The 23711-nt window shown below is 41.5% G+C and overlaps 1 protein-coding gene across 1 annotated transcript in view; it reads right to left on the bottom strand.

The window, feature by feature from the left end:
* Positions 1-12078: 12078 nt before the first annotated feature.
* HEPHL1 (hephaestin like 1) overlaps positions 12079-23711 on the bottom strand; it is a 93574-nt gene continuing 81941 nt past the window's right edge. The window contains exons 16-20 of the mRNA XM_057299218.2: positions 22462-22684; positions 21082-21221; positions 16092-16254; positions 15552-15620; positions 12079-15465 (exon numbers count right to left, since the gene is read on the bottom strand). Coding sequence (XP_057155201.1) covers positions 15263-15465; positions 15552-15620; positions 16092-16254; positions 21082-21221; positions 22462-22684 — 798 coding nt within the window. The 3' untranslated portion in view covers positions 12079-15262. The remainder of the gene's footprint in view (positions 15466-15551; positions 15621-16091; positions 16255-21081; positions 21222-22461; positions 22685-23711) is intronic.

The following is a 23711-nucleotide window of genomic DNA, read 5'->3' as shown; positions in this document are numbered from 1 at the left end:
TCCCCACAGTGGCCTCTTTGCCTGGCCCACCTTTATTCACCCTTCTGGCCTCAGCTTGATGTCACTTCCCTGGGAAAGCCTTCCCTAAGTAGACAGACTAGATTAGGTCCCTTTGTGAAATTCTCCCATAATACTAGCCACACTAGTTACTAGCTATTAGTCTTGGGGAGTTCTTTGACTCTCCTGTGTCTCAGTTTTCTCATCTTTAAAAAGGTTGTACCTCTTAGGACTGTGGTAAGGACCAAATGAGTTAACACGTGGGTAGTGTCCAGTGCCAGTGCCTGGCACCTTGTGAATCTAGGTACATTTCATCTGTCGTTGCTCTCTATTTTTCCTTCTTAAAAATAGTCACAATTGCAACTCAACAAATATTTATTCATTTATTTAGTGTTTGCCACCACTTTATATGATCGGCTTCTTGAGGGTAGGCCCATGCCCATGTGTACCACTTTTATCCTCAACACTTAGCACAAATGCCTCACACAGAGTTGGTGTTTTAATGCATATTATTAAATAAATGTCTGAAGGAATCTGAACACTTTTTAAAACTGGCCCAGTTCACACTCATTTATCCATACATTCCAGGCATATATTAGAGGCTGGTGATGGGCCAGTTCTGGGCTCAGTGGATGGGGAAGCAGAAATGAAGTGAATGGATTCCATTTCCTCAAAGACCTTATGGCTTAGCAAGAGAAATAAGGCATGCACACAATTAACTATAATGCAAGGTAGAAAGAGTGATTATTGTGAAAAGTGGGGTATACCAAGGGAGGTGCAGAGAATAAGTAGGGCCTGGGAGAATGTGTCAGTTGGGACATTCAGAGCTGGGACAGGGGCTTTCTGGGAGTCAGGAAATCATGGGTGCCATTTCCCTTCTTTCCTTGCCAAAAGCTAATCATCCGATAGGCTCAAATGGCCCCTTTTTAGGCTCAAATGCCCCCTTTTTAGGAAGCCTTCCAGGATCCTCCAGTTGTAATGAATCCTTCCCTCCCTTGTTACTCTCTCCTCTGGCCTAGAAGTTAGTTCATTTTGCCTTCTGTGATGGGATGGTGGATTGTGTATCTCTTTTTTCATTACATAGCAAGTTCCTCTGAGGATATGGACTGAATCTCAGCAGTTGCATAAATTGCCCTCAGTTTTGGCAATTTTTTACATTCCATATGATGTTATCCTACTTTTAATGAATTTAAAATAGAAGCCAGATGGAGAACTTGTTGGAAAATAGTGTGTCCGGAATTGGTTCCTTCTAGTGGGTTCTTGGTCTCACTGACTTCAAGAATGAAGCCACGGGCCCTCGTGTTGAGTGTTACTGTTCTTAAAGGTAGTGTGGACCCAAAGAGTGAGCAGCAGCAAGATTTATTGTGAAGAACAAAAGAACAAAGCTTCCACAGCATGGAAGGGAAGCTGAGCAGCTTGCCCCTCTGGTGGCCAGCTTGTATTCACTTATTTGGCCCCGCCCACATCTTGCTGATTGGTCCATTTTACAGAGCGCTGATTGGTTCATTTCACAGAGTGCTGATTGGTCCACTTTACAGAGTGCTGATTGGCCTGTTTTTACAGAGTGATAATTGGTGCATTTACAAAACTTTAGCTACACACAGAGCACTGATTGGTGCGTTTTTACAGAGTGCTGATTGGTGCATTTACAAACCTTTAGGTAGACACAGAGTGCTGATTGGTGTGTTTTTACAGAGTACTGATTGGTGCGTTTACAAACCCTTAGCTAGACACAGAGCACTGATTGGTGTGTTTACAATCCTCTAGCTAGACAGAAAAGTTCTCCAAGTCCCCATCTGACCCAGAAGCCCAGCTGGCTTCACCTCTCAATCCCCCCTCTAAACAGGACACCCCAACTGCTGTTGGGAATTGGGCGATGACCGCTCTAGCTACTTCCTGCTGGATAGGAGCAAAGAAGGGGCCCTGCAGTTGTAGTGTCCTCCAGAGGGGAACTCTTTAGGCCAGTGAAAGGACCAGCAGGTCGGTCCAGCGGTCCTCGGTAGAAGTTGTTAGTTGAGCTCATTTGGGGTTCCATTTGTAAGACCATCTGTAGCTTGATGGCCTCGATCCTAGAGGAAACAAATTTAATAAGGAGGTTAAAAATACAGGGCCCGAAGGCGAGTAATAGTAAGATGGCTGCCATGGGACCTAGAAAGGGGAGAAGCCATGTTGCCCAACTCCAGAGGTTGGTATAAGAGTTTGAAAGGCATTGTCTGATTTTGGAAGCCTTTTCCTGTAAACGCCAGGCGGCATATCATACTATCCCTGAATGGTTAGTGTGAAAACAACACTCTTCCCCTAAGAAGGTGCACAGTCCTCCTTTCTCAGCAGTGAGGAGGTCTAGGCCTCGGCTGTTTTGGAGAGTCGCTGCTGCCAAAGAGTCTATTTGGGATCGTAGAATAAGGATAGATTTCGTTATCTCTTACAAACTGTCTGAGAAATCCTTTGGGAGTGTGTGGTAGTAGGATAATGAAGTAGATAAACTGGCTATTCCGGTTCCTGTAGCAGGAGCCATTCCTAACCCTATAAGTGGGGGTATTAGTTGTATGGCTCTGCACTAACAGACTTGAGCTTTGAGGGGTACTGATAGGGTCTGATTTCCCGGGGAAATGTTAATGTCGGGACTTAGAAATACTAAGGTGCAGGTGCCTTCCAGTTAGTGGGGTGGCAGATATAGTTCAACATTCCACATAAGAAGAATATACCTTGGCTGGGTAGACAGAACTGGTTGTGTATGTTATAAAGGTGTGTGAGTTTATTGTTTTCATTTTCCCATACTCCTAGAATACTTGCCAAGGTAGCTCCTATGAGTGGCTGGAAAGGGGTGTTGGGGGCAAACTGAGTGGCTCCCTGTGTTCTATTTTCCCACTGGAGAAAAAACCATTTTGTATCTACTAGGAACCATTCGAGAGAGCGATTGAAAGAGGGGATGAGAAGGCATTCACTAGTGGTGGGGATACTGCTGCAGGGGGCCCAGGGGTGAATGGTCACGCAGGGAGTATGTTTGCCATTACAAAACCTGGACTGTTTGTTAAGCAGGGAGGAGGTGATGATTTTGGGGGGCCCTGAGACATGGACAAGCCATCTGAATGGAGCTGTTTGAGTGACTTGGAAGTTACTATGATCAGTTGGGGCTTGAAGTTGTAGGGTGTAATTACACTGATGGGGTAGTAGGTGCCCCAGGAGCAGACCTGATAACAGGTTGCATTGGATGCATAAAGGGGCTTGGAAAGTTAAGATGGTATTTGTAGTTACAGGGCCGTGTATGGGCTTTTCATTGCTTGTGTAATAGGTGAGGTTGGAAATGTAAGAACGCAAAAGTTGTATTGCATGTCCTGTTAGGGTATTCTTGGTCCTATCAGAGATGGGGAAGTCGGCTAATGATTGCATATTTAGAAGTCGGAAAGGGTCTTTTCCTTCAAAACGAGGGTGGTATGTTAAGTTGGTAAAGACCCAATTTTTTGCAGGAATGGGAGGTTCCGCCTGGCAGCAATTTTGGCCTTAGCATCTGCCTGACGGTTTCCTTCTGCCTCTTCTCCTTCACCTTTCTGATGGCTTTGGCAGTGTAAGACTGCCACTTCCTTGGGGTTTTGCACTGCGTGCAATAACTCCATAATTTCCTTGTGGTTTTTAATGGGGGTTCCCCCAGAGGTTAGGAACTCCCTTTCTTTCCATATTGCAGCATAAGCATGTAGGATTAGATAAGCATACTTACTATTTGTATACACATTTATTCTTTTTCCCTTTCCCAGTTCTAAGGCTCAGGTAAGTGGCACTAGTTCTGCTAACTGGGCGCTGGTCCCTGGGGGAAGAGGCTTACTTTCAACTATGGTTACATCACTAACTATGGCATAACCTGCCCGTTATATCCCATTTTCTACAAATGAACTTCTATCAGTATATAGGTTAAGGTCAGGATTAGCTAAGGGGACTTCTAAGAGATCATCTTGGGCAGCATAAGTCTGGACTATAATTTGTTGGCAGTCATGCTCGATTGGTTCCCCATCATCTGGGAGAAAAGTGGCAGGGTTGAGGGCCATGCACGTACATATTTGAAGCACCAGTCCCTCAAGAAGTAGCAGCTGGTATCTAAGTAGGCGGTTGTCTGATAGCCATAAACTTCCTTTGGCACCTAGTATGCCATTTACATCATGAGTAGTCCAGACAGTGAGATCTTTTCCTTGTATTATTTTGATAGCCTCTGACACTGAGACGGCCACTGCCACAACTACCTGTAAATGGTGAGGCCAGCCTTTTGCTACTACATCAATTTCCTTACTTAGGTATGCCACTGGTTGTGGGGTTGTCCCACGAGTCTGAGTAAGGACTGCAAGAGCTATCCCTGCTCTCTCCATGACGTATAAAGAGAAGTTTTGTCCTGTGGCAAGGCTTAAAGCTGGAGCTTGTACTAGGGCCGGCTTTAAGGTTTTGAAGCCTGTTTCTGCCCCTGCTTCCCGTTCTACTAGATGAGTATTTGTCCTCTGGGTCTCCTTGATTAGAGTATAGAGGGGCCTGGCTATCTCGCTGTATCCAGGGATCCATAGTCGGCAAAAGCTGGTGCTTCCAAGGAACCCCCGCAACTGTTTTAATGACTTAGGGCAAGGATAAGCCAGTATAGGCTGTATTTGTTCCTTGCTGAGGGCCCTGGTTCCTCTGGCTAAGATTAGGCCTAGATATTTGACCTGCTGTAGGCAAAGCTGGGCCTTCGACCTAAACGCCTTTTACCCTTGATTAGCTAGAAAGTTCAAGAGATCTAGAGTAGCCTGCTGGCATGAGGCTTCTGAACCGGTAGCCAAAAGTAAATCATCCACATCCTGAAGGGCCGAGTGCCTGAACTTGAGAAGTGGCCTAGATCTTGGGCCAATGCCTGACCAAACAGATGAGGGCTATCCCTAAACCCTTGGGGCAAGACAGTCCACGTAAGTTGGGATGTGTGGTCTGTGGGATCCTCAAAGAGAAACTGGGAGTCAGAGTGCAGGGGAATAGAGAAGAAGGTATCCTTGAGGTCCAGAACTGTGAACCATTCTGCTTCCTCTGGTGTTTGAGAGAGCAGGGTACAGGGGTTGGGTACAACTGGGTATAGAGGAATTACTGCCTCATTGATGAGTCTAAGATCTTGCACTAGTCTCCACTGACCATTCAGTTTTTGTACTCCTAGAATTGGGGTGTTGCAGGGACTGCTGCATTTCCTTACTAAGCCTTGAACTTTTAAATGTTTAACAATATCCTGTAATCCTTTATGAGCTTCAGGCTTTAAGGGATATTGCCTTTGATTAGGAAAAGTGGTGGGATCTTCTAGCTTGATTTGGACTGGGCAGGCATTTTTTGCCCTTCCAAATTGTCCTTCCAATGCCCAGACTTCAGGGTTGATTCCGTCCTCAAGTAGAGGACAACAAATGGGTAACTTGTTCCCCATATTCATGTAGATGATAGCTCCAGCTTTGGCTAATATATCCCTTCCTAATAAGGGTGTGGGACTTTCAGGCATAACAAGAAAGGCATGTGAAAAGAGCAAAGTCTCCCAATTACAACTGAGGAGGTGCAAGAAATACCTGGTTACAGACTGTCCCAGGATTCCTCGGATGGTACCGGACCTTGAAGACAGTTGTCCAGGACAGGAGATTAACACTGAGAAGGCTGCGCTAGTGTCCAGGAAGAAGTCAATTTCCTGGCACTCAATGGTTAAACATACCCGTGGCTCAGTGAGGGTGATGACATGAGCTGGTGCTTGCTCCGGGCACCCTCAGTCCTGTTGTTGGATCATCTGGTTGGGGGCTTCTGGCCCAGAGAACCATTGCACCCTGGAGCAGTGCACCTTCCAGTGAGTGCCTCGACATAGCAGACGTGGACGAGGGGATGGCTTGTTTCTTGTTGGACAATCTTTTTTAAAGTGTTCCTGTAAACCACAAAGATAACAAGCCGTACTGGGTGATTGGCCTGCTCCATTTTCTGTCCTGTCTGAATCACCAAGGTTTATTTGTCTGATGGCCATGACTAAGCCTGTGGCCTTTCTCTGGTCTCGCTTTTCCTTTTGAGCCTGTTCCTCTTGGTTCCTATTATAGAACACTGAGGTTGCCAGGTTTAATAATGTCTCCAGATTTTGTTCAGAGCCCAGGGCTCACTTTTGGAGCTTTCCCCTGATATCTGCAGCTGATTGGGTAATAAACTTATCTTTTAGGATCAATTGACCCTCTAGTGAGTCAGGTGACAGGGGAGTATATTTTCCTAAGGTCTCCCATAGCCACTCGAGGAAGGCAGAAGGATTTTCTTCCTTTGCCTGAGTTATGGTGGACATCATTGAATAATTCATGGGCTTTTTCTTAATTCTCCTTAGTCCTTCTAGAACACAGGTCAACACATGTTTATGACTCCAGTCCCCATGATGTGAGTCACGATCCCAGTGGGGATCCATACTGGGGATGGCTTGCTGACCAGTAGGGAATTTGTCCCTTTCTTCAGCTGTCATTCTGTCATTTACTTGACTAAGGTACCAGTTATCTCCAAACTCTCAGGCTGCAGCTAAAGCCACATTCTTTTCATTAAAGGCCAGGGTTTGATCTAACAATAGCATGACATCTCTCCAAGTGAGATTAAAGGTTTGCCCTAGACCCTGTAGGACATCTGTGTACCTATCAGGATCATCTGAAAACTTCTCCAGGTCTGCCTTGATCTGCTTTAAATCAGAGAGGGAGAAGGGGACATGTACCCAGGTTGGGCCAAATTCCCCTCCCCCTACAGCTTGAAGGGGACATAACTGATAGCCCAGGGGTTTTTGTGGTCCTTTGGAGATTTCTTTGCTTGTTTCCTTCTGGGTGGGGGAGATTAGAGGAGGCTTATCATTAATACAAAGGGGAGCTATAGGGAGGATAGGATATGGGGGTAAGCTGAGAGGTCCTCCTGTGAGATGTAAATTGCAAGCTTTGCATAGTTGTGTGTTCTCCTTCAATGAAAAGAAAGCTTGGATATAAGGTATTTCACTCCATTTGCTTTCCCTCTTACAGAAAAGGCTAAGCTGCAGGATAGTATTGTAATTTATACTTCCCTCAGGTGGCCAGTTTTCCCCACCAGAGAGAGAATATTGGGGCCAGACCGTAGTGCAGAAAAAAATGAGCTGCCTCTTTTTCAGGGTTTGCAGGTCAAATTGCTCCCAATGGCTTAGGATGCATTTCAAGGCTAAGCCTGTTGATGCCTGAGTGTTTCCCATCTGAAAGACAAAAACCGCCCACGGGTTGTTTCTCCCCCTGCCCAAGAACCTGCAACCGTCCCTGGACCCTGCTGATCAGAATAGTTGCACTCACTGATGCAGCAGCAGAAACACTAATTTTCCTCCTAGACCACAAGGAGGACCGAGGAAGGTCAGATTTAGTGGCTGTTGCAGACACATTCTCGAAAACCCGCACCCTTGCCTGTCCTCCTAGACCACAAAGAGGACCGAGAAAAATCAGATTTAGTGGCCCTTACCGATGCATTCTCGAAAACCTGTTAGAGTCCTAAGCATTCTCCTGTTAGTATTGGGACTTTACTTGTGTCCTATAAAGATGTTTTGCCCCAAAAATCAAGTGGAGGGCCATACCCTGAGGGAGGGACAGGATCTCCAGAGTTGGAAGAGTGATGCCTTTTGTCCTCACTTATATGAATAGGAAGGATAAAATTTCTGAGGCTCCCCATATCCTAGCTTCAGGAACAGCTTTTGTTAGGCCTGCTTGTCTGAGGAGGGATCCTAAAATTCCAGGTAGTCCCCGCTATGATGGAGCTTTGGGCAAAAATTATGTCTTTCTGGTTGGTGAGTCTGGGTGCCTAAAGAAGGGAATAGAGTCCTGAAGTTTATACTAGAAATCATTCTTATAGGAGAAACTAGAAAAGCACCAGAGGCAGGGAGTGGTTTTTAGAAGCAGGACTAGCCTTGGAGAAGAGAGAGGAGAGGAAGTTTGTCTGACAGGCATTGGGACCCAGGGGGCAAGGGTCAGGATAGATAGGATAGATGGGCGAGTCTCACTTGGGTGACATGACTTTGAGAGTTCTGCTCATGGCCGCAGGGTCAACCAACTTGTTGTCAGGACCCCAGAGCTGAGTGACTTTCCTCTCTGTTGACACTTGGCTCAGCCCAGAAGTACAGGAAAAGCAGAAGCTGGTTCCAGGCAAACCACCGCTCCCAACTCCGAAGAGTCGGGAGTTGTTAGAGAGCCCTTTCCCAGAAAGCCTGACACCCGTGTCTTTAGTCCGGTGGCCGCACTAGTCACTTTTAACTGGCCAACAGGTGCCCAGTATTTAGCCCCCAAATTCTAAGGAAAAATAGGACAGAATAGCAAGGGAAAGGGGTCCGATGGTACTCACCACGTGGTAATAGGCAATAGTCCCTTCATGGTCACCAAAATGTGTCTGGAACTGGTTCCTTCCAGTGGGTTCTTGGTCTCACTGACTTCAAGAATGAAGCCGCAGACTCTCACTGTGAGTGTTACAGTTCTTAAAGGTAGTGCGGACCCTAAGAGTGAGCAGCAGCAAGATTTATTGTGAAGAACGAAAGAACAAAGCTTCCACAGTGTAGCAGGGGACCTGAGTGGGTTGCCACTGCTGGCTCGGGTGGCCAGCTTTTATTCCCTTATTTGGCCCCACCCACGTCCTGCTGATTGGTCCATTTTACAGAGTGCCGATTGGTCCGTTTTTACAGAGTGCTGATTGGTGCATTTACAAACCTTTAGCTAGACACAGCTCTGATTGGTGTGTTTTTACAGAGTGCTGATTGGTGCGTTTACAAACCTTTAGCTAGACACACAGCGCTGATTGGTGCTTTTTTACAGAGTACTGATTGGTGCGTTTACAAACTTTTAGCTAGACACAGAGTGCTGACTGGTGTGTTTACAATCCTCTAGCTAGACAGAAAAGTTATCCAAGTCCCCACCTGACCCAGAAGCCCAGCTGGCTTCACCTCTCATTAGGATGTAGGTCCTAATCAAGTCAAAGATGGAAAGGTTGGGGCAGAGGAGGTAGTTCGGATTTTTTTAGTAGGCATTAGGGGGTTTTTGGAAGGGAGGAATATAAAGGATGTTGTGCTTTAAGATGATTAATCTGCCAGCCATGTGTACAATGGACTGGAATGCAGAGAGTGGAGATGGAGAGGCTGGGTAAGAGGCTGTCAAAGTTTTGCAAAGGAGAAGTAACAAAGGCCCAAACTGGTGCTGTGGTCTGGAGGATAGAAATGGGTAGCACAGAAGGGTGCGGTAGCTAAGGGAACTATTTTTCCTACTGTAAAAATCAAATCAGACAATCTGACATGTGCCAGCATTCTTTCGGGGTAATGAGAAGGTAAGACCCTGGGTTCAACTCCTGGGTTTGTCACTTACTTGATACATGACTAAGGCTGTGTCGTTGGAAATCTCTAAGCCTCAATTTCCCTATTCTCCAAATAGGGATAATGCTTCTGAACTCATGGGTTGTTCTGAGGATCAAATGTGATAATGTATGTAACAGTGCCTGCCACATTGGTGGCATTTAGCATTTGATAGCTGTCATTACCAACCACAGGACTTTAACATGTCAAATGAGAGTGTAGATAACATTGTTTTTTTAAAACATAGACTTTATCACTTGAGGCCAGAAGTTCAAGACAAACCTGGGCAACATAGAAAGACTCCATCTCTACAAAAAGTTTTATTTAAAAAATAGCCAGGTGTGGTGGTGTGTGCCTGTAGTCCTAGCTACTCTGGAGGATAAGGCAGGAAGATTGCTTGAGCCCAGGAGTTTGAGGCCGCAGTGAGCTGTGATTGCACCACTGTACTCCAGGTTGAGTGACAGAGCCAGACTCTATCTCTACACACACACATACACAAACACCCACACACACACCCCAGAGAGTTCCCATGTACCCCATTCCTGCATCCATTCTACACATGACTGGCAGATTAATCATCTTAAAACGCAAGACCCCTATTATTATTATCTTACATTAGTATGGTATATTTCTTACAACAAATGAGACAATATTGGTACATTAATTAAAGTCCATAGTTTATTCATATTTCCTTAGTTTCCCCCTAATATCCTTTTGTTCCAGGAACCCATCTAGGATACCACAGTATGTTTCTTTCATCAGCATGTCTTCTTAGCTCCTCCTGGCTGTTTCTCATGCTTTGTTTTTGATGACATCACTTTTTAATAATTATACATTTAGGGATTAAATCACACATCCTCCTCCCATGTCCACCTGCCTCTCCCCTTGTCCCAGTGTCATTTGTTAGAAGGAAGCCAAGGTGGAGACCAGGTGTGGTGGCTCATGCCTGCAGTCCCAAAACTTTGAGAAGCCGAGGCCAGTGGATGACTTGAAGCCAGGAGTTCGAGACCAGCCTGACCAACATGACCAGCCTGGCTGACCATGTCTCTACTAAAAATACAAAAGCTAGCCAGGCGTTAGCCAGGCATGGTGGCACATGCCTGTAATCGCAGCTACTCAGGAGGCCGAGGCAAGAGAATCGCTTGAAACCAGGAGGTGGAGATGGCAGTGAGCCAAGATTGTGCCATTGCACTCCAGCCTGGGAAACAGAGCAAGACTCTGTCTTAAACAAAAAAGAAGTCAAGATAGGTTGTGAAACTCATAGGCAGTCTCTCAGAACTCTGTTTTACTTGTTTGAGAACCTTGACATTTGAATATGAGAGTTTTGCAACCAAAATAGTCTAAGTCAAAATAGTGAAGTTCAGTAGACTGCCTAATCTCTTTATATATTCATTCATTCAATGAATATTTGCTGATAAACTATTATGTATTTGTACTATGATCTCTGCTGGGGATGCAACATTGAGCCAAACAGGTCAGGCATCCTTGCTTCCACAGAGCTACATTCCAGCCAAAGAGGCAGACAAAACTTAAGCCAACAGACATAAAATGATTATGTCCTGTAATAAGTGCTGCAAAGGAAAACAGTGAAGATAGTAAATAACAGGGGGAAGGACCCACTTTAAAGAGGGAAGTCAGGGGAACCCACATGTGAACTAGAAAAGCTAGGAGAATATGATATTGAATACTGAGTGTCAACTTGATTGGATTGAGGGCTACAAAGTATTAATCCTGGGTGTGTCTGTGTGGGTGTTGCCAAAAGAGATTAACATTTGAGTCAGTGGGCTGGGGAAGGCAGATCCACCCGTAATCCATTGGTCACAATTTAATCAGCTGCCAGCGAATATAAAGCAGGCGAATATAAAGCAGGCAGAAAAATGTGAGAGGGAGAGATGGGCTTAGCCTCTCAGCCTACATCTTTCTCCCATGCTGGATGCTCCCTGCCCTCGAACATCAGATTCCAAGTTCTCCAGATTTGGGACTTGGACTGGCTCTCCTTTCTCCTCAGCTTGCAGATAGCCTATTGTGGGACCCTGTGATCATGTAAGTTAATACTTAATGAATATATATATATATATATATATATAATGAGCTTTTATATCATTATATACATATAAAATGAGTTTATATATCATTATATATTATGTATATATAAAGTGATCTATTCTACACATGACTGGCAGATTAATCATCTTAAAGCACAAGACCGGTATTATTATCCTCTTACATATATATATATGTTCTGTCCCTCTAAGAGAACTGTGACTAATACAGAGAGGGAATGAGGAAGCTAGGGAGGGAGAGCATTCCAGGCATAGAAAGCAGCATGTGCAAAGGCCCTGAGGCAAGAAAGAACTAGCAGAGTATAGGAGCGGATGAAAACTGGAGCAGAGTTCAAGAAGTTGGAGGAGTGGGCATGGGCCAAGTCAAGCTGGGTCTTAAAGACCAAGGTAAAGAGTTTGGATGTTATTAAAAGTGAAATGGGAAGACAGTAAAGGGTAGTAACCAGGAAAGTGATGAAATTTGGAAAAACGTGAGGCAATGTGTGGACAGTGGTGGAAAGGAGCAGTAGTGATGATGGAGAGGCTGGTTTGGGGACTGCTGCAGTGGCCCTACTCAAGCAGGATTTGTGTGAATCTGCAGCCCAAGGTCAGGGTTAGAGAAATACATTTTGAATTTGTTTGCATAAAAATGGTTTTCCTATCATAAGGATGGATAAAATAAACTATGGAGTGGCTGCTAACACATTACCACAAACTTGTTGGCACACATTTCTTCTCTTACAGTTCTGGACCTCTGAAGTCCAAAATCAGTTTCAAGATATCTGCAAGGCCAACCTCCCTCTGGAGGCTCTAGAGGAAAATCCTTTCCCTTACCTTTCCCAGCTTCTGGAGATGCATTCCTTGCATTCCCTGGCCCATGGCCCTTTCCTCCATCTCCAAAGCCAGCAGCATGGCATCTTGTCTCGGTTGTCATATTGCCTTCTTCTGTAGCCAAATCTCCCACTGCCTCTCTTTCATAAGGACACTCGTGATTACATATAGGGCCATTATGGATAATCCAGTATAAATTTCCTATCTTCAAGATCCTTAAAGTAATCATACCTGCAAAGTCCCTTTTGCCACATAGGGTGACATTCACAGGTTCAGGGATTAGGACATGACATCTTTGGGGCAATATTCAGCCTACCACAGAGGGTAAAAAGAGAAAAAGGACCCAGTGTCAAGTTATGAGGCATGCTAACATTTAGGTCAGACAGAAGAGAAAGAAGGAACTAGAAAAAGAGATTGAGAAGGAATAGTCATTGAGGAAGAAGGAAGGCTGGCAGAGTCATATTGCAGAGCCAAGGGACTAGAGACTCCGAGTGTTCAGAAGGAAGGAGCTGTTACTTGTTGCTGAGAGGTTGAGTAAGATAAAGATGGAGAAGAAGCCACTGGAAATGGCATCATGATTGGTGATCTCTACCACAGCAGATTGGGGTGTGGGGGCCGGGCACGCTGGATTGAATGAAAGCCATCAGAATGGGCTGAGGAATGTATGGGGTGAGGTGGTACAGGCACCAAGTGTGAATACCTCTATGTTCTGCTATCAAAGGAAGAGAGAAACTGGGTCGGAGGGGGTTATAGAATTAAATAAGACAGCACATTGCTTTCTGTTTTTAATGGCGGACATTGCTGATGGTTTCATAGAAAGATGCAGGAGGAAAAATGGATACCCAAGGGAATGAAGTCTTGAGAAAGCAAGAAGCAATGAGGCCCAAAGTCAAATGAAGAGACTGTCCTGCTAGGAACAGGGACACTTGTATTGTAATAGGAAGAAATATGTGTGTAAGTGAAGGCAGAGTTGATTTTCTCAAGAGTGAGGCTGAGAACAAGGAGTGTAGTTATGTTTGAGGAAACAAAGTTTGAGAAGTCATATTACTTGTGGAGATACACTATTTTGTTTCATTTCCTCTAACAAGTATCATTGGCATAGTCATAGCCCCTAAATATCTAAAAATTAATTCCCCTTTAACCACCTCCCCTAGTTCAGTGGTAGATAATTTTAAGTGAAAATAACCATGCAAATAGCCACCTTATGTGACACTTTATTAAAATGATAAATGATGCAATCAAACTACTTTGTGGTTTTGTTTTCATTAAAAAAAACTGAAAAGAAAAAAACAACTGAACAACTTGTCTTACTAAGGTGGGTAATAAATAAGGCATTTACCATAATTATTATGAAATTATGCAGCCTACATATGTATGAAAACTGTAGAACATGTACTATGAAATCACATTGTCAATGGTTAACATTCAAAAGATTGACATTCAAAATCTTTTGTGTATGCTGTTTGATATGACATTCAAGCAAACTATGAACAGAACTATTAGCATTTGCATCCCCTTTTATGTTAAGACTATAGCTTCTATCCAATTACCCATTTCCCCTCATCAAGATGAAGATGAAACAGTGTGAAAGGTCCCTCCACCAGAATATTTCTTAGGTCCTTGTCATTCACTTTGACATTCAAATGACCCACTGCTAAGGCAGGCGTACCAGTATCACTCATCTAGCATTGGCATTGGAATCTCAGGGCATCTCGCCCAGAGCTAAAAGCAATTTCTCAGTCTTGTAATAAACAATGTTACTTTTATCAGTCTTACACCTACTGTCTAAGCATAGGTATGGACAGTATAGATTGCCTCATAATGGGTTGAGTTTAGTTGTTCAATAATTTTTTTGCATTTGAACCTTGGAAATTATTTATTAATTTTCAAAGCTGGTTTAATGGTTTAAGAGAATCTGCCACCAAGATTATCTTTTTCTCACCTTTCCTTTTCCTTTTTTCTCCTTCCATAAAGAGGTATGTCTTTAAAAGCCATAGAATCTAGGATATTTAGAGGTCCCTTCTCCTATCTAGTCACCTACATTGATAAATTCCTCCTGGTGTTTCTCATACAATGAGAATGTTATAATTTCATAGAAGATGAGGACTTGTAAAGATTCCCTCTAACTGAATGAAAAATCAGACTTCAAATTCAAGCCCAGACTTGCCTCCTTTAAAGCTTCCCTCCCTGATAGAAAGCTTGCTTTAAACTCTCAGGGAGTCCCTGATTCATAAAGGGAGAGCCTAACATGTTCTTTTACAGATTTCAGCCCTCCCACAGTCTGAAGTAGAGATACAATTTCTCTACTTGATTTTTGAAAGTACAAACATTGCCACAGAAACATATTGTAAAAACATGTAACATGAAGTGAGTTGTAAACATTCAAGTAATTTCTACAGGTTTGAATAAAAACAGCAGAAATTTTTTTAAAAACTTATAACTTTGCTTTTTAAAACAAGCAGTGCACAGGCTATTTATATCAAAGAGGAAAAGGCCAGGAGAGCTGGTTAAAGCCTCCAAAAAATTTATTTGGTCTAATTCTATCAGCAGACACTGACTTAGACATTTCCAAGAACTCCTAAGAAAGATATTTTCCACAGAACAACCAAGGGACGCATGTTATGCAACAATGTTGAAAAAGTAGTACCCTTCCAGTTAAATGTCTGAGGCACTCTAACTTTTTCTAGAAGCTGTTCACCTAGAAACTTTGGTGGTTAGCTAAGAAAGCACTGTTCAAGAATTATAAAAGATGGAATATAAAGATATCTTTCAGAGGGTCTCCCATTCAGTGAATCCAACCAAAGAATAGACTAAGAGTTGACATTCTCAGCCATGCCCATTCTCCTTTTTCTGTGTTTTATACCTGAGGATTATTCACAGCCCATTTAAAAATAAATAAATAAAAGCAAATTGCTTTGGATGATGTTTGAGAGGATCAGAAGGCTGATCCAGGATACAGTGTCAGCCTTCCTTGGTGAGTGATGCCTTGGTCCAGTTTCCCTGTTGGCTGCCATCTGGCCAGCTGTGGGACATCACCCTTTCCTGTTGAGGGAGACCAGATGGTTCACAGAGCATCCGTGGGGAGAGCACAGGACTGGACTTGCTGGTAATCTGTCTGCTTCATTGCAGAGCAGAGTCTGAGGGAGAGAATCACCGTGGTGATTAGAAGGAGGAGTCCAGTGATGAAAAGGATGACCAAGGCTGCCTTGGCTCCTGTTGGACCCAGATTCTTGCCAAAGAAATAGAGCTGCTCTTTGCCAGGTCGTTCTGTGAAAAAGATAAACTTGTCAGGCCCCTAACATTTTTGAGGGGTGAAATGTTGACTCATTTGCATGGGGAGAGGGTATCATTACCGTTAGATGGCACTGTGGCTGGGTGAGATGCCACTCCAGGAGATGTGGTGGAGTAAGGAATCCTGTTGTCTGCACAAAGAAAACAAGTTCATTGTTTTATTAACAACAGAAGGGGATTCTTTTCATGACACTAGTCATTTCATTTCACCAGCGAGGACTTATCCCATCAGTATCTGCCAATCATTTCTGGATTCTTACTGTGCTACTTCATTCCCATGTACATGCTTTCCTGCCCCAGCTGTCTTTCCCACTTCTTCTCACCCACTGAGTCTATCTGGAGCATCATGGCCTCTGTGAAACTTTGGCTCATATCCTCCAACTGTTACCCATTCCCTCCTACTGCTGCTAGTAAGCCCTGTACTCTGCATTCTGCTACAGCACATAGCATACTTGATTATAGTTACATATTTACATATATGTCTCTCTTACTTGACTCTGAGCTTGTTGAGGGCCATATCTGGGTTTTTGTCATGCCTCCTGTTTTCGGGGTCTACAGGAAGCTTGGTGCCATCATCTGGCATCACTGACAGACAACCGTACCTATGTTACGAAGGACCGTGTAGGTTGTCTCCATGCCAGCATGGATGTGGTCAGACACATGACAGTGTAGCAGCCATGTCCCTGGGTGATCTGCAAACAGTTCAATGGTTTGGAATGTCCCAGGAAAGAGATCATACACATCTTCTCGGTAAGATTTATCTATCTGCAAAAACGTTTTAAAAAACAACAGCTAGTAGCCTTCTTTGCTCAGAACAGCAAGAACAGAAAGAAGAGCAAAAACAAATAAAACCCACAGTAAGCAAAAGGAAGGACATAAGAAAGAGCAGGAATCAAGAATAGAAGTACAATAAAGTCAAAGAAATCTAAAACTGATTCTTTGAACAGATCAATAAAATCAATAAATTCTGTAGTAGCCAGCTTCCATGATGGCCCGCAATGATCCCCACCTCCTGGTATTCATAACCTTTGTGGTTCCTACCTACATTGTATAAGGGTTGGTATGCGAAATCAATAGCAGGTGGAAGAAGTGCTGGCATTCCAATTCCAAGATTAGGTTATCATTACTTCTGTGTTAGATACTCTGTCACCCTCTTCTCTTGGATTACTCACTGGAGGAAGCCAGTTTTCATGTCTTATCCACATGATCAGGAGCTGAAGCCTCTAGTTAACAACCATATCAGTAAGTTTGGAAGTGGATCCTCCAGCTCCAGTCAAACCTTTGAAAACTGCAGCTCCAGTCGACATCTTGATTGCCTCCTCATGAAAGATTCTGAATCAACCAACTAGTTAAACTAATCCCAGATTCCTGATCCAAGAATTACTCTAAGTTTAGAGTAATTTGTTATGCAGCAATAGATAACTAATACAAATCTCTGGACAGACTAACCAAGGGAAAATGGAAAAGGACACATTAGAAATACTGAGAATGAAAGTGAGGACATCACTAAAATCTTACAAATATTAAAAAGGAAATACTGGACAAACACCTCTTATCCATAAATTGTATAACTTAGATGGTATGAACAAATCCCTTAAAAGACACAAACTCCTGAAGATTACTCAAGAATAAATTGATAACCTGGATAGCACTATATCTATTAAAGAAACTGTAATTGCTTCAAGATATTCCAACAAATTAAACTCCAGATGGCTTTATTGGCAAATTCTACCAAACATTTAATGGAGAAATAATACCAATTGTAAACAAACTGTTCTGGAAAATAGAAGAGGAAAGAACAGTTCCAACTCATTTTATGAGGCCAGCATTACTGTGATACCAAAACTAAACAAATGCTTTGTGAGGAAAAAAAGCTACAATCAATACTCCTCATGAACATAGATACCATCATCCATAACAAAATACTAGCAAATCAATTCCACAAAAAGGAGTAATACATCATGACCAAGTAAGGTTTATCCTGGGAATGAAAAAGTGTTTAAAAACTCCAAAATCAATAAATGTAATTCAGCAATGGATTAAAGAAGAAAAAGCATCTGATCATCTCAATAGATGCAGAAAAACCATTTGATAGAATTTAAGATTTGTTGATGATCAAAACTCTGAGCAAATTTAGAAGGAAACTTCCTCAACCTCATAATGGGATCCACAAAAAAGCTGCAGCTAACTTTATATTCAAAGGTGAATGACTAAATGCTCCCCTTGTAAGATTAAGAACAAAGTGAGGATGTCCACTTTCACCACTCATATTCAAAATTGCACTACAGGTCCTAGCCATTGCAGTAAGACAAAAGAAATAAAAGACATACAGATTGAAAATAAATGAAGCCATGTCTATTCACAGACAACATGATTGTCTGCATAGAAAATCCCCCTAAAATCTACAGGAAAACTATTGGAACTAAAGTGAGTTTAGCAAAGATGCAGGATGCAAGGTCAACATGCAAATATCAATTATATTTCTAAATATTGGCAGTAAACAACTATAAATTGAAATAAAAACACTATCATTTACACTATTACCAAAGCCTCTTATATACTTAGTTATAAATAAATAAAAGAAAGTATATGCAAGATCTCTATATTAAAAACTACAAAATGCTGATGAAAGAAATCAAAGAAGAGCTAAATGATAGATATACCATGTTCATGGATTGGAAGCCTCAATATTGTTATGTCAGTTCTGTCCAACCCACTGTATAGATTCAGTGCAATACCAATCAAAATCCCAACAGGATTTTAAAAATCAAAATCAACAAATTATTTCTAAAATTTATCTGGGAAGGCAAACATCTAGAATAGCTAAAACAATCACCATCTGATTTTGAGACTTACTATAATACTAAAGTAATCAAAACATTGTGGCATTCAAGAAAGGGCAGAGTATAAACCAGTGTAACAGAAGAGACAGCCCAGACATAGACCCACATATATGTGGTCAATATGATTTTCACAAAAGTGAAGACTCAATTCTGTGGGAAAAAAAGATGATCTTTTCAATGAGTGGTGATGGAACATTTGGACATATACATGAAAAAAAGAACCTTATTTCATATCTTGAACCACATATGAAAATTAAAATGTATCAGAGCCCTAAATCTAAAACTACCACTTCTAAAAGAAAACAAAGACCTTTTTTGGGACCTTCAGCAAGGCCAAAATTTTTTATACATGACACCAAAAGTATGATCTATAAAAGAGAAAAAAAGAAAAATTGTACTTCATTTTACTTCATCAAAAATTAAGAACTTCTATTTGAAAGCTGTTAAGAGAATGAAAAGATAAGCCACAAACTGGAAGCAAATATTTGTGAGTCACATCACTGAAAAAGGATTTGTATCCAGAATATATAAAGCCCTCAAACTCTACAATAAGGAAACAAGTAACCCAATTTTTTTTAATGGGCTTACAATTTGGACACTTCACCAAAGATTTACAGATGACAGATGGTAAACAAACACATGAAAAGATGCTCAATATCATTAGCCACTGGGAAAATGTAAATGAAAAACAATGAGATACCACTATATCCCCTCCCCAAGGAGGGAATGCCTAAGGGAAAAAAATGAAATAAAAACTAAAAATACCAACTGCATATGTGGATGTGCAACATATGGAGTTAGTTCTCATATATTTCTTTGGAAATGCAAAATGATACTGCCTTTTTGGAAAACAGTTTGGTGGTTTCTTATGAAATCAAACATACACTTATCACATGGCTTAGCAATCCTACTTCTAGGTATTTTCTCAAGGAAAATGAAAACATATGTTCACACAAAAACATGTGCACAAATGTTTGTAATGACTTGATTTGTAATAAACAAACTTGAAAATAACTCAAATGTTCCTCAACAGGAGAATAGATAAACAAACTGCATTATATCCTTACAATGGAATACTACTCAACAGTCACAAGAAACAAACCACTGATACACATAACAAGATGGATGCAATTTGAATGCCTATGTTAAATCAAACAAGCCAGATTCAAGATGCTACAAACTATGATTTCCACATAACCTTTCAAAAAAGGCAAAACTATAGAGACAGTGGTTGACAAGTGTTAAGTATGGGGAAGTAGTTGACACTAGAGGGTGCAATGGGAAAATTTGTGGGGGAAATAAAAGTATTCTATATTTTGATTGTTGTTCGTTACACTACTGTATGTGCTTATCAAAAGAGAACTGTACACTAAATATGGTGAATTGTATTCAATGTAAATTATATCTTATTTTTAAAGTGTATATGTAAATTTTTATAATATTGTTTATTAAATTTTATAAATTTTTAATATAATTTTTAAAATGTGAGTTTAAAAAAGCCAAATTCTGAAAAGCAGCATAGCCATTTAATATGTGAAACTCTAATCATAGCAGGCTAATACTTGGTGTCGTAAACAACGTTGAAATATACAGAGGAGAAAGGATATTAAATGTTTTATTAAAGTTACCGTTTATTCCTGTCTAACTAGAAAAGATCAATTCCAGTTTTCTCCACACATTGGATGTGATTGTTCTTTTCTATTCCACTTCCTTGTAGAAAGCACTGAGAACTTTGGATGACATACTATTTGGACCTTATCCATGGAGATTCTGATTCAGCAGGTCTGGGTCGGGGCCTGGCAGTTGGGTTTTTACATAGTTCCCCAGATGGCTCTGCTGTACAGTGAGCACCACCCATATGGTACAGCTTGATGCTAGAGGGTAGAAAGTCACACATGGTCCAGCCCAGCTCACTAGGGCAAAAGTCAAGATAAAGTTTCAGGGCTTAGGCCAGAGCTCAAAATAGCTCCTTTACTGGATTCTGGATAGAATACTGGATACTGGATAGAATACTGGATAGAATACTGGATACTGGATAGAATAGCTCCTATTCTGTTAGCTAATCACACAGAAAAAGAAAAGGGTGGGGAGAAGGAAAGGGAAAGAAAAAAGGAAGGGTGAGGAAAAGGGACGAATGCTGTCAGTGTCCATAGTTTCATATACAATATTAACAGCATATTCCAGGGTGGTCAGAGTTATCCCCAGATCACTAATGAGAAAACTCTCACCTGAGGCTTGGAGAGATTTTTATAAGCACAATAATATACATATACATATTAAGAAATATCCAGGCCTGGCGTGGTGGCTCACGCCTGTAATCTCAGCACTGTGGGAGGCCGAGGCGGGCAGATCACGAGGTCAGGAGATTGAGACCATCCTGGCTAACATGGTGAAACCCCGTCTCTACTAAAAAATACAAAAAAAATTAGCCAGGCGTGGTGGGACACACCTGTAGTCCCAGCTACTGAGGAGGCTGAGGCAGGAGAATGACATGATCCCGGGAGGTGGAGCTTGCAGTGAGCTGAGATTGTGCCACTACACTCCGCCCTGGGCAACAGAGCAAGACTCTGTCTCAAAAAAAAAAAAAAAAAGAAATATCCACCAGGGAAACGGTACAATCACATTATTCTCTTCCATTCTCACCTATCCTCACAAGCATTATTGCCAAGTAACTCTTACTTTCCACTGGAAATACATTGAATTTGTTAGTTCAAAAACATCTTTCCCAAAGCACTTTCCTTATACTTACTTTGAAAAGAAAGCTCTCAGCATGATAATGGATGGTATGTATGTCCACTTCACTTCCTATCCCTAACAAATACCAGTTTGTCATTGTATCTTCGTTCATTATGAGGCCATGGAGATTCCCAAAAATCTTTCCATTAATGGCTTTAAAAGGTGATAAGAAAATAACCTTTGGTTAGTTAAAAGATAAGCTGATTTTTTTAATGTTTCCAGAAGATCTTTAGGTCACTGATATTTTCATCTGTCTAGTAAACATGTAACAATCTCACTCACCCCTAGCAGTGTCCTACCATTCTAGACCCAAAATTCAGATAACTGAGAAATCCTTCTACAAAGAGAGCGAGAACAGAGAAATAGCAGTTTTAAAGCCGTATCTTGGTGGCAGTGTTTTGTTTGTTTATTCAGCATAATCTCTTTATGAAGGGAAATACAGGCTCATTGGAGAGGTAGCCAGATTTATACCACTCTACAGAGAACAAACCAAGGCATAAACAAGTTTATGTAAATAAAAATTGAGTGACTTAGAAGCTATTTTCTTAATATTTCACTTGTTGAGAATAGTTTAAGCCTGGCTGAATCTCCAAAAATAAAAGAGAGCTTCACACGGGCTGAGCTCATGACCTAACAATGACCAAAGCAAACTGAGTTTACATGATGGTGACTCCCACTCCTCCACTGTCTACTGACTTTTGATTCTGTGCATTGTGGTGCAACCAAATGACCTGCATTCATTAAAAATGGAGAGCATACTAAGAAATCTTTAGGAGAAGAAAGCAAAACTGGTAGGGGAAAGAGTAGCTGAATGGGGAATCAGGCTACTATATTCTAATCTATATTAACAAGTAGCTTTGTGACCTTGGGCAAGTCCTTTTTGTGCACTTTTGGTCAAAAATAGCTGTTGGTGAGAAACTGTGGATGTGTCAATGTGAACACATTACTCTCACCAACAAACTACCTTAAATTATGTAGAAGTAACACAGATACATTAAAACAGAAATTTGATGGTAGTGTTTCATATCCCAGAGACAATTAAACCTGGCCCTTAAATTTAAACAGATAGAAGTTATGGCATATTCTTATAAAAATATGACAATAAACGATGATTTGTTTTTAAAGAATTACTTCACAGTCTTAGAGCTTAGAGATCCCAGCATTCAGAAATACATGTCCCTACAAGTTAGTACAAAGCCTCAATGACTTTGTTGCCAGCCAATCAGTGGCTAGGCTGGTTCAGTCTGAAGGAAAGCATTAGAGGACTTTCTTCAGTCCAGGTGCCCCTGGGAAGGAGGAAAGGCTCAGAGAAGGATGCTGGGAGCCTCCTACATTTACAGGAATTCCTATGAGCTTATCTCAACATAGGCTTCTTTTTAAACTTTGGATATACCATGCATTCTGTTGCTTTCCTCAAAATCATCAGTGCGCTTAAAATCTCGTGGATCTTTGTTGAGATACTTCTTAATATTGTCATCCAGATACCAGGATTCATTCTCATTAAATACCAAAAACAAGAGAGCAAATTCATAATCAACGTCACTTCTTCTTCCCTTTTCATTCAAGACTCCTTTTCGGCATGTAATCAGAGGACCCATCAAACCACTATACGTATCCTGGAAGAAAAAATAAACCGAGTTAAAAGAGCCATTAAGTAATTTAATAATATTTCATTCCACCTGCCACCATTCTAGTGTAGGGTCATAATACCTCACCCTGGACTAGAAATTGATTCTTCTCTCAGCTCTGATTCACCCCACCTCCAGCCCATCCTGTTGACCACCATCACAGTAATCTTTATACTCCCCTATCTAGAAGTCTTCAGTGATTTTCCATGGCCTGCAGAATTAAATACAAACCCTTGCAGGTCTGTGAGCCCTCCATGTGCTCCCCTAATGAAATTTTCTGACTTAGGCTACCCCTTGATTTACTACTGGACCCCATATGATAGCCAAATGGGACTCTCAACATGTCCCAAACACTCCCTCTACTTCCCTATTTTCAGCTGTGCTCATAATGCTCTTTCTTCCTAGACTCTCCCTCCAAAACCTTCTATAGTACTTTAGTTAGCCTGCCACTCCTATAGAATTCACCAGATTCAGAGCTCTATTACAGTTACAAGTGTGGACATATTATTTTCCCACAAAGTTATAAGTTTCTTTAAGACAAGAGTATCTGCATCTCTCATAGTATTTGGTGGGGTCATTTGCACATCACAAGTGCTCAATAAATATTTGTTGTGATGCATAAATAAATTTGGATTTTCCCATAATTCTCATATGTAAGTTTATTTATTCAAGTGCCTTGTATTTCTATCTCCTGAACTCTAGAACTGTCCAGTATAACTCAAGGACATTAATACAAGCCATCTAATACCTAAGAGGAAGGTTAAGATAATCCCTCCCTTTTTTTCTTTAATAGGCAATGCTTACATTTTACATCAAATAACGACTTTAGATTGGACTTTGGTTTATGGCATGTAATTAAAGACTGTGGTTGTTTTACATACACATACCTGGCTCAAATTCAATGTTGAATCTTTGCCTTTTATTTCAAAGTTAGATCATTAATCATTCAAACAATTTTGTAGTTTCAGTTACTATGTTTAGAGTGAACTTTCTTCTCCTGAGCCCTAGTAGCCCT

Source organism: Pan paniscus, chromosome 9, assembly GCF_029289425.2.
Source record: "Pan paniscus chromosome 9, NHGRI_mPanPan1-v2.0_pri, whole genome shotgun sequence".
Taxonomy (NCBI): Eukaryota; Metazoa; Chordata; class Mammalia; order Primates; family Hominidae; genus Pan; species Pan paniscus.
This window is presented reverse-complemented; position numbering and strand designations above follow the sequence as displayed.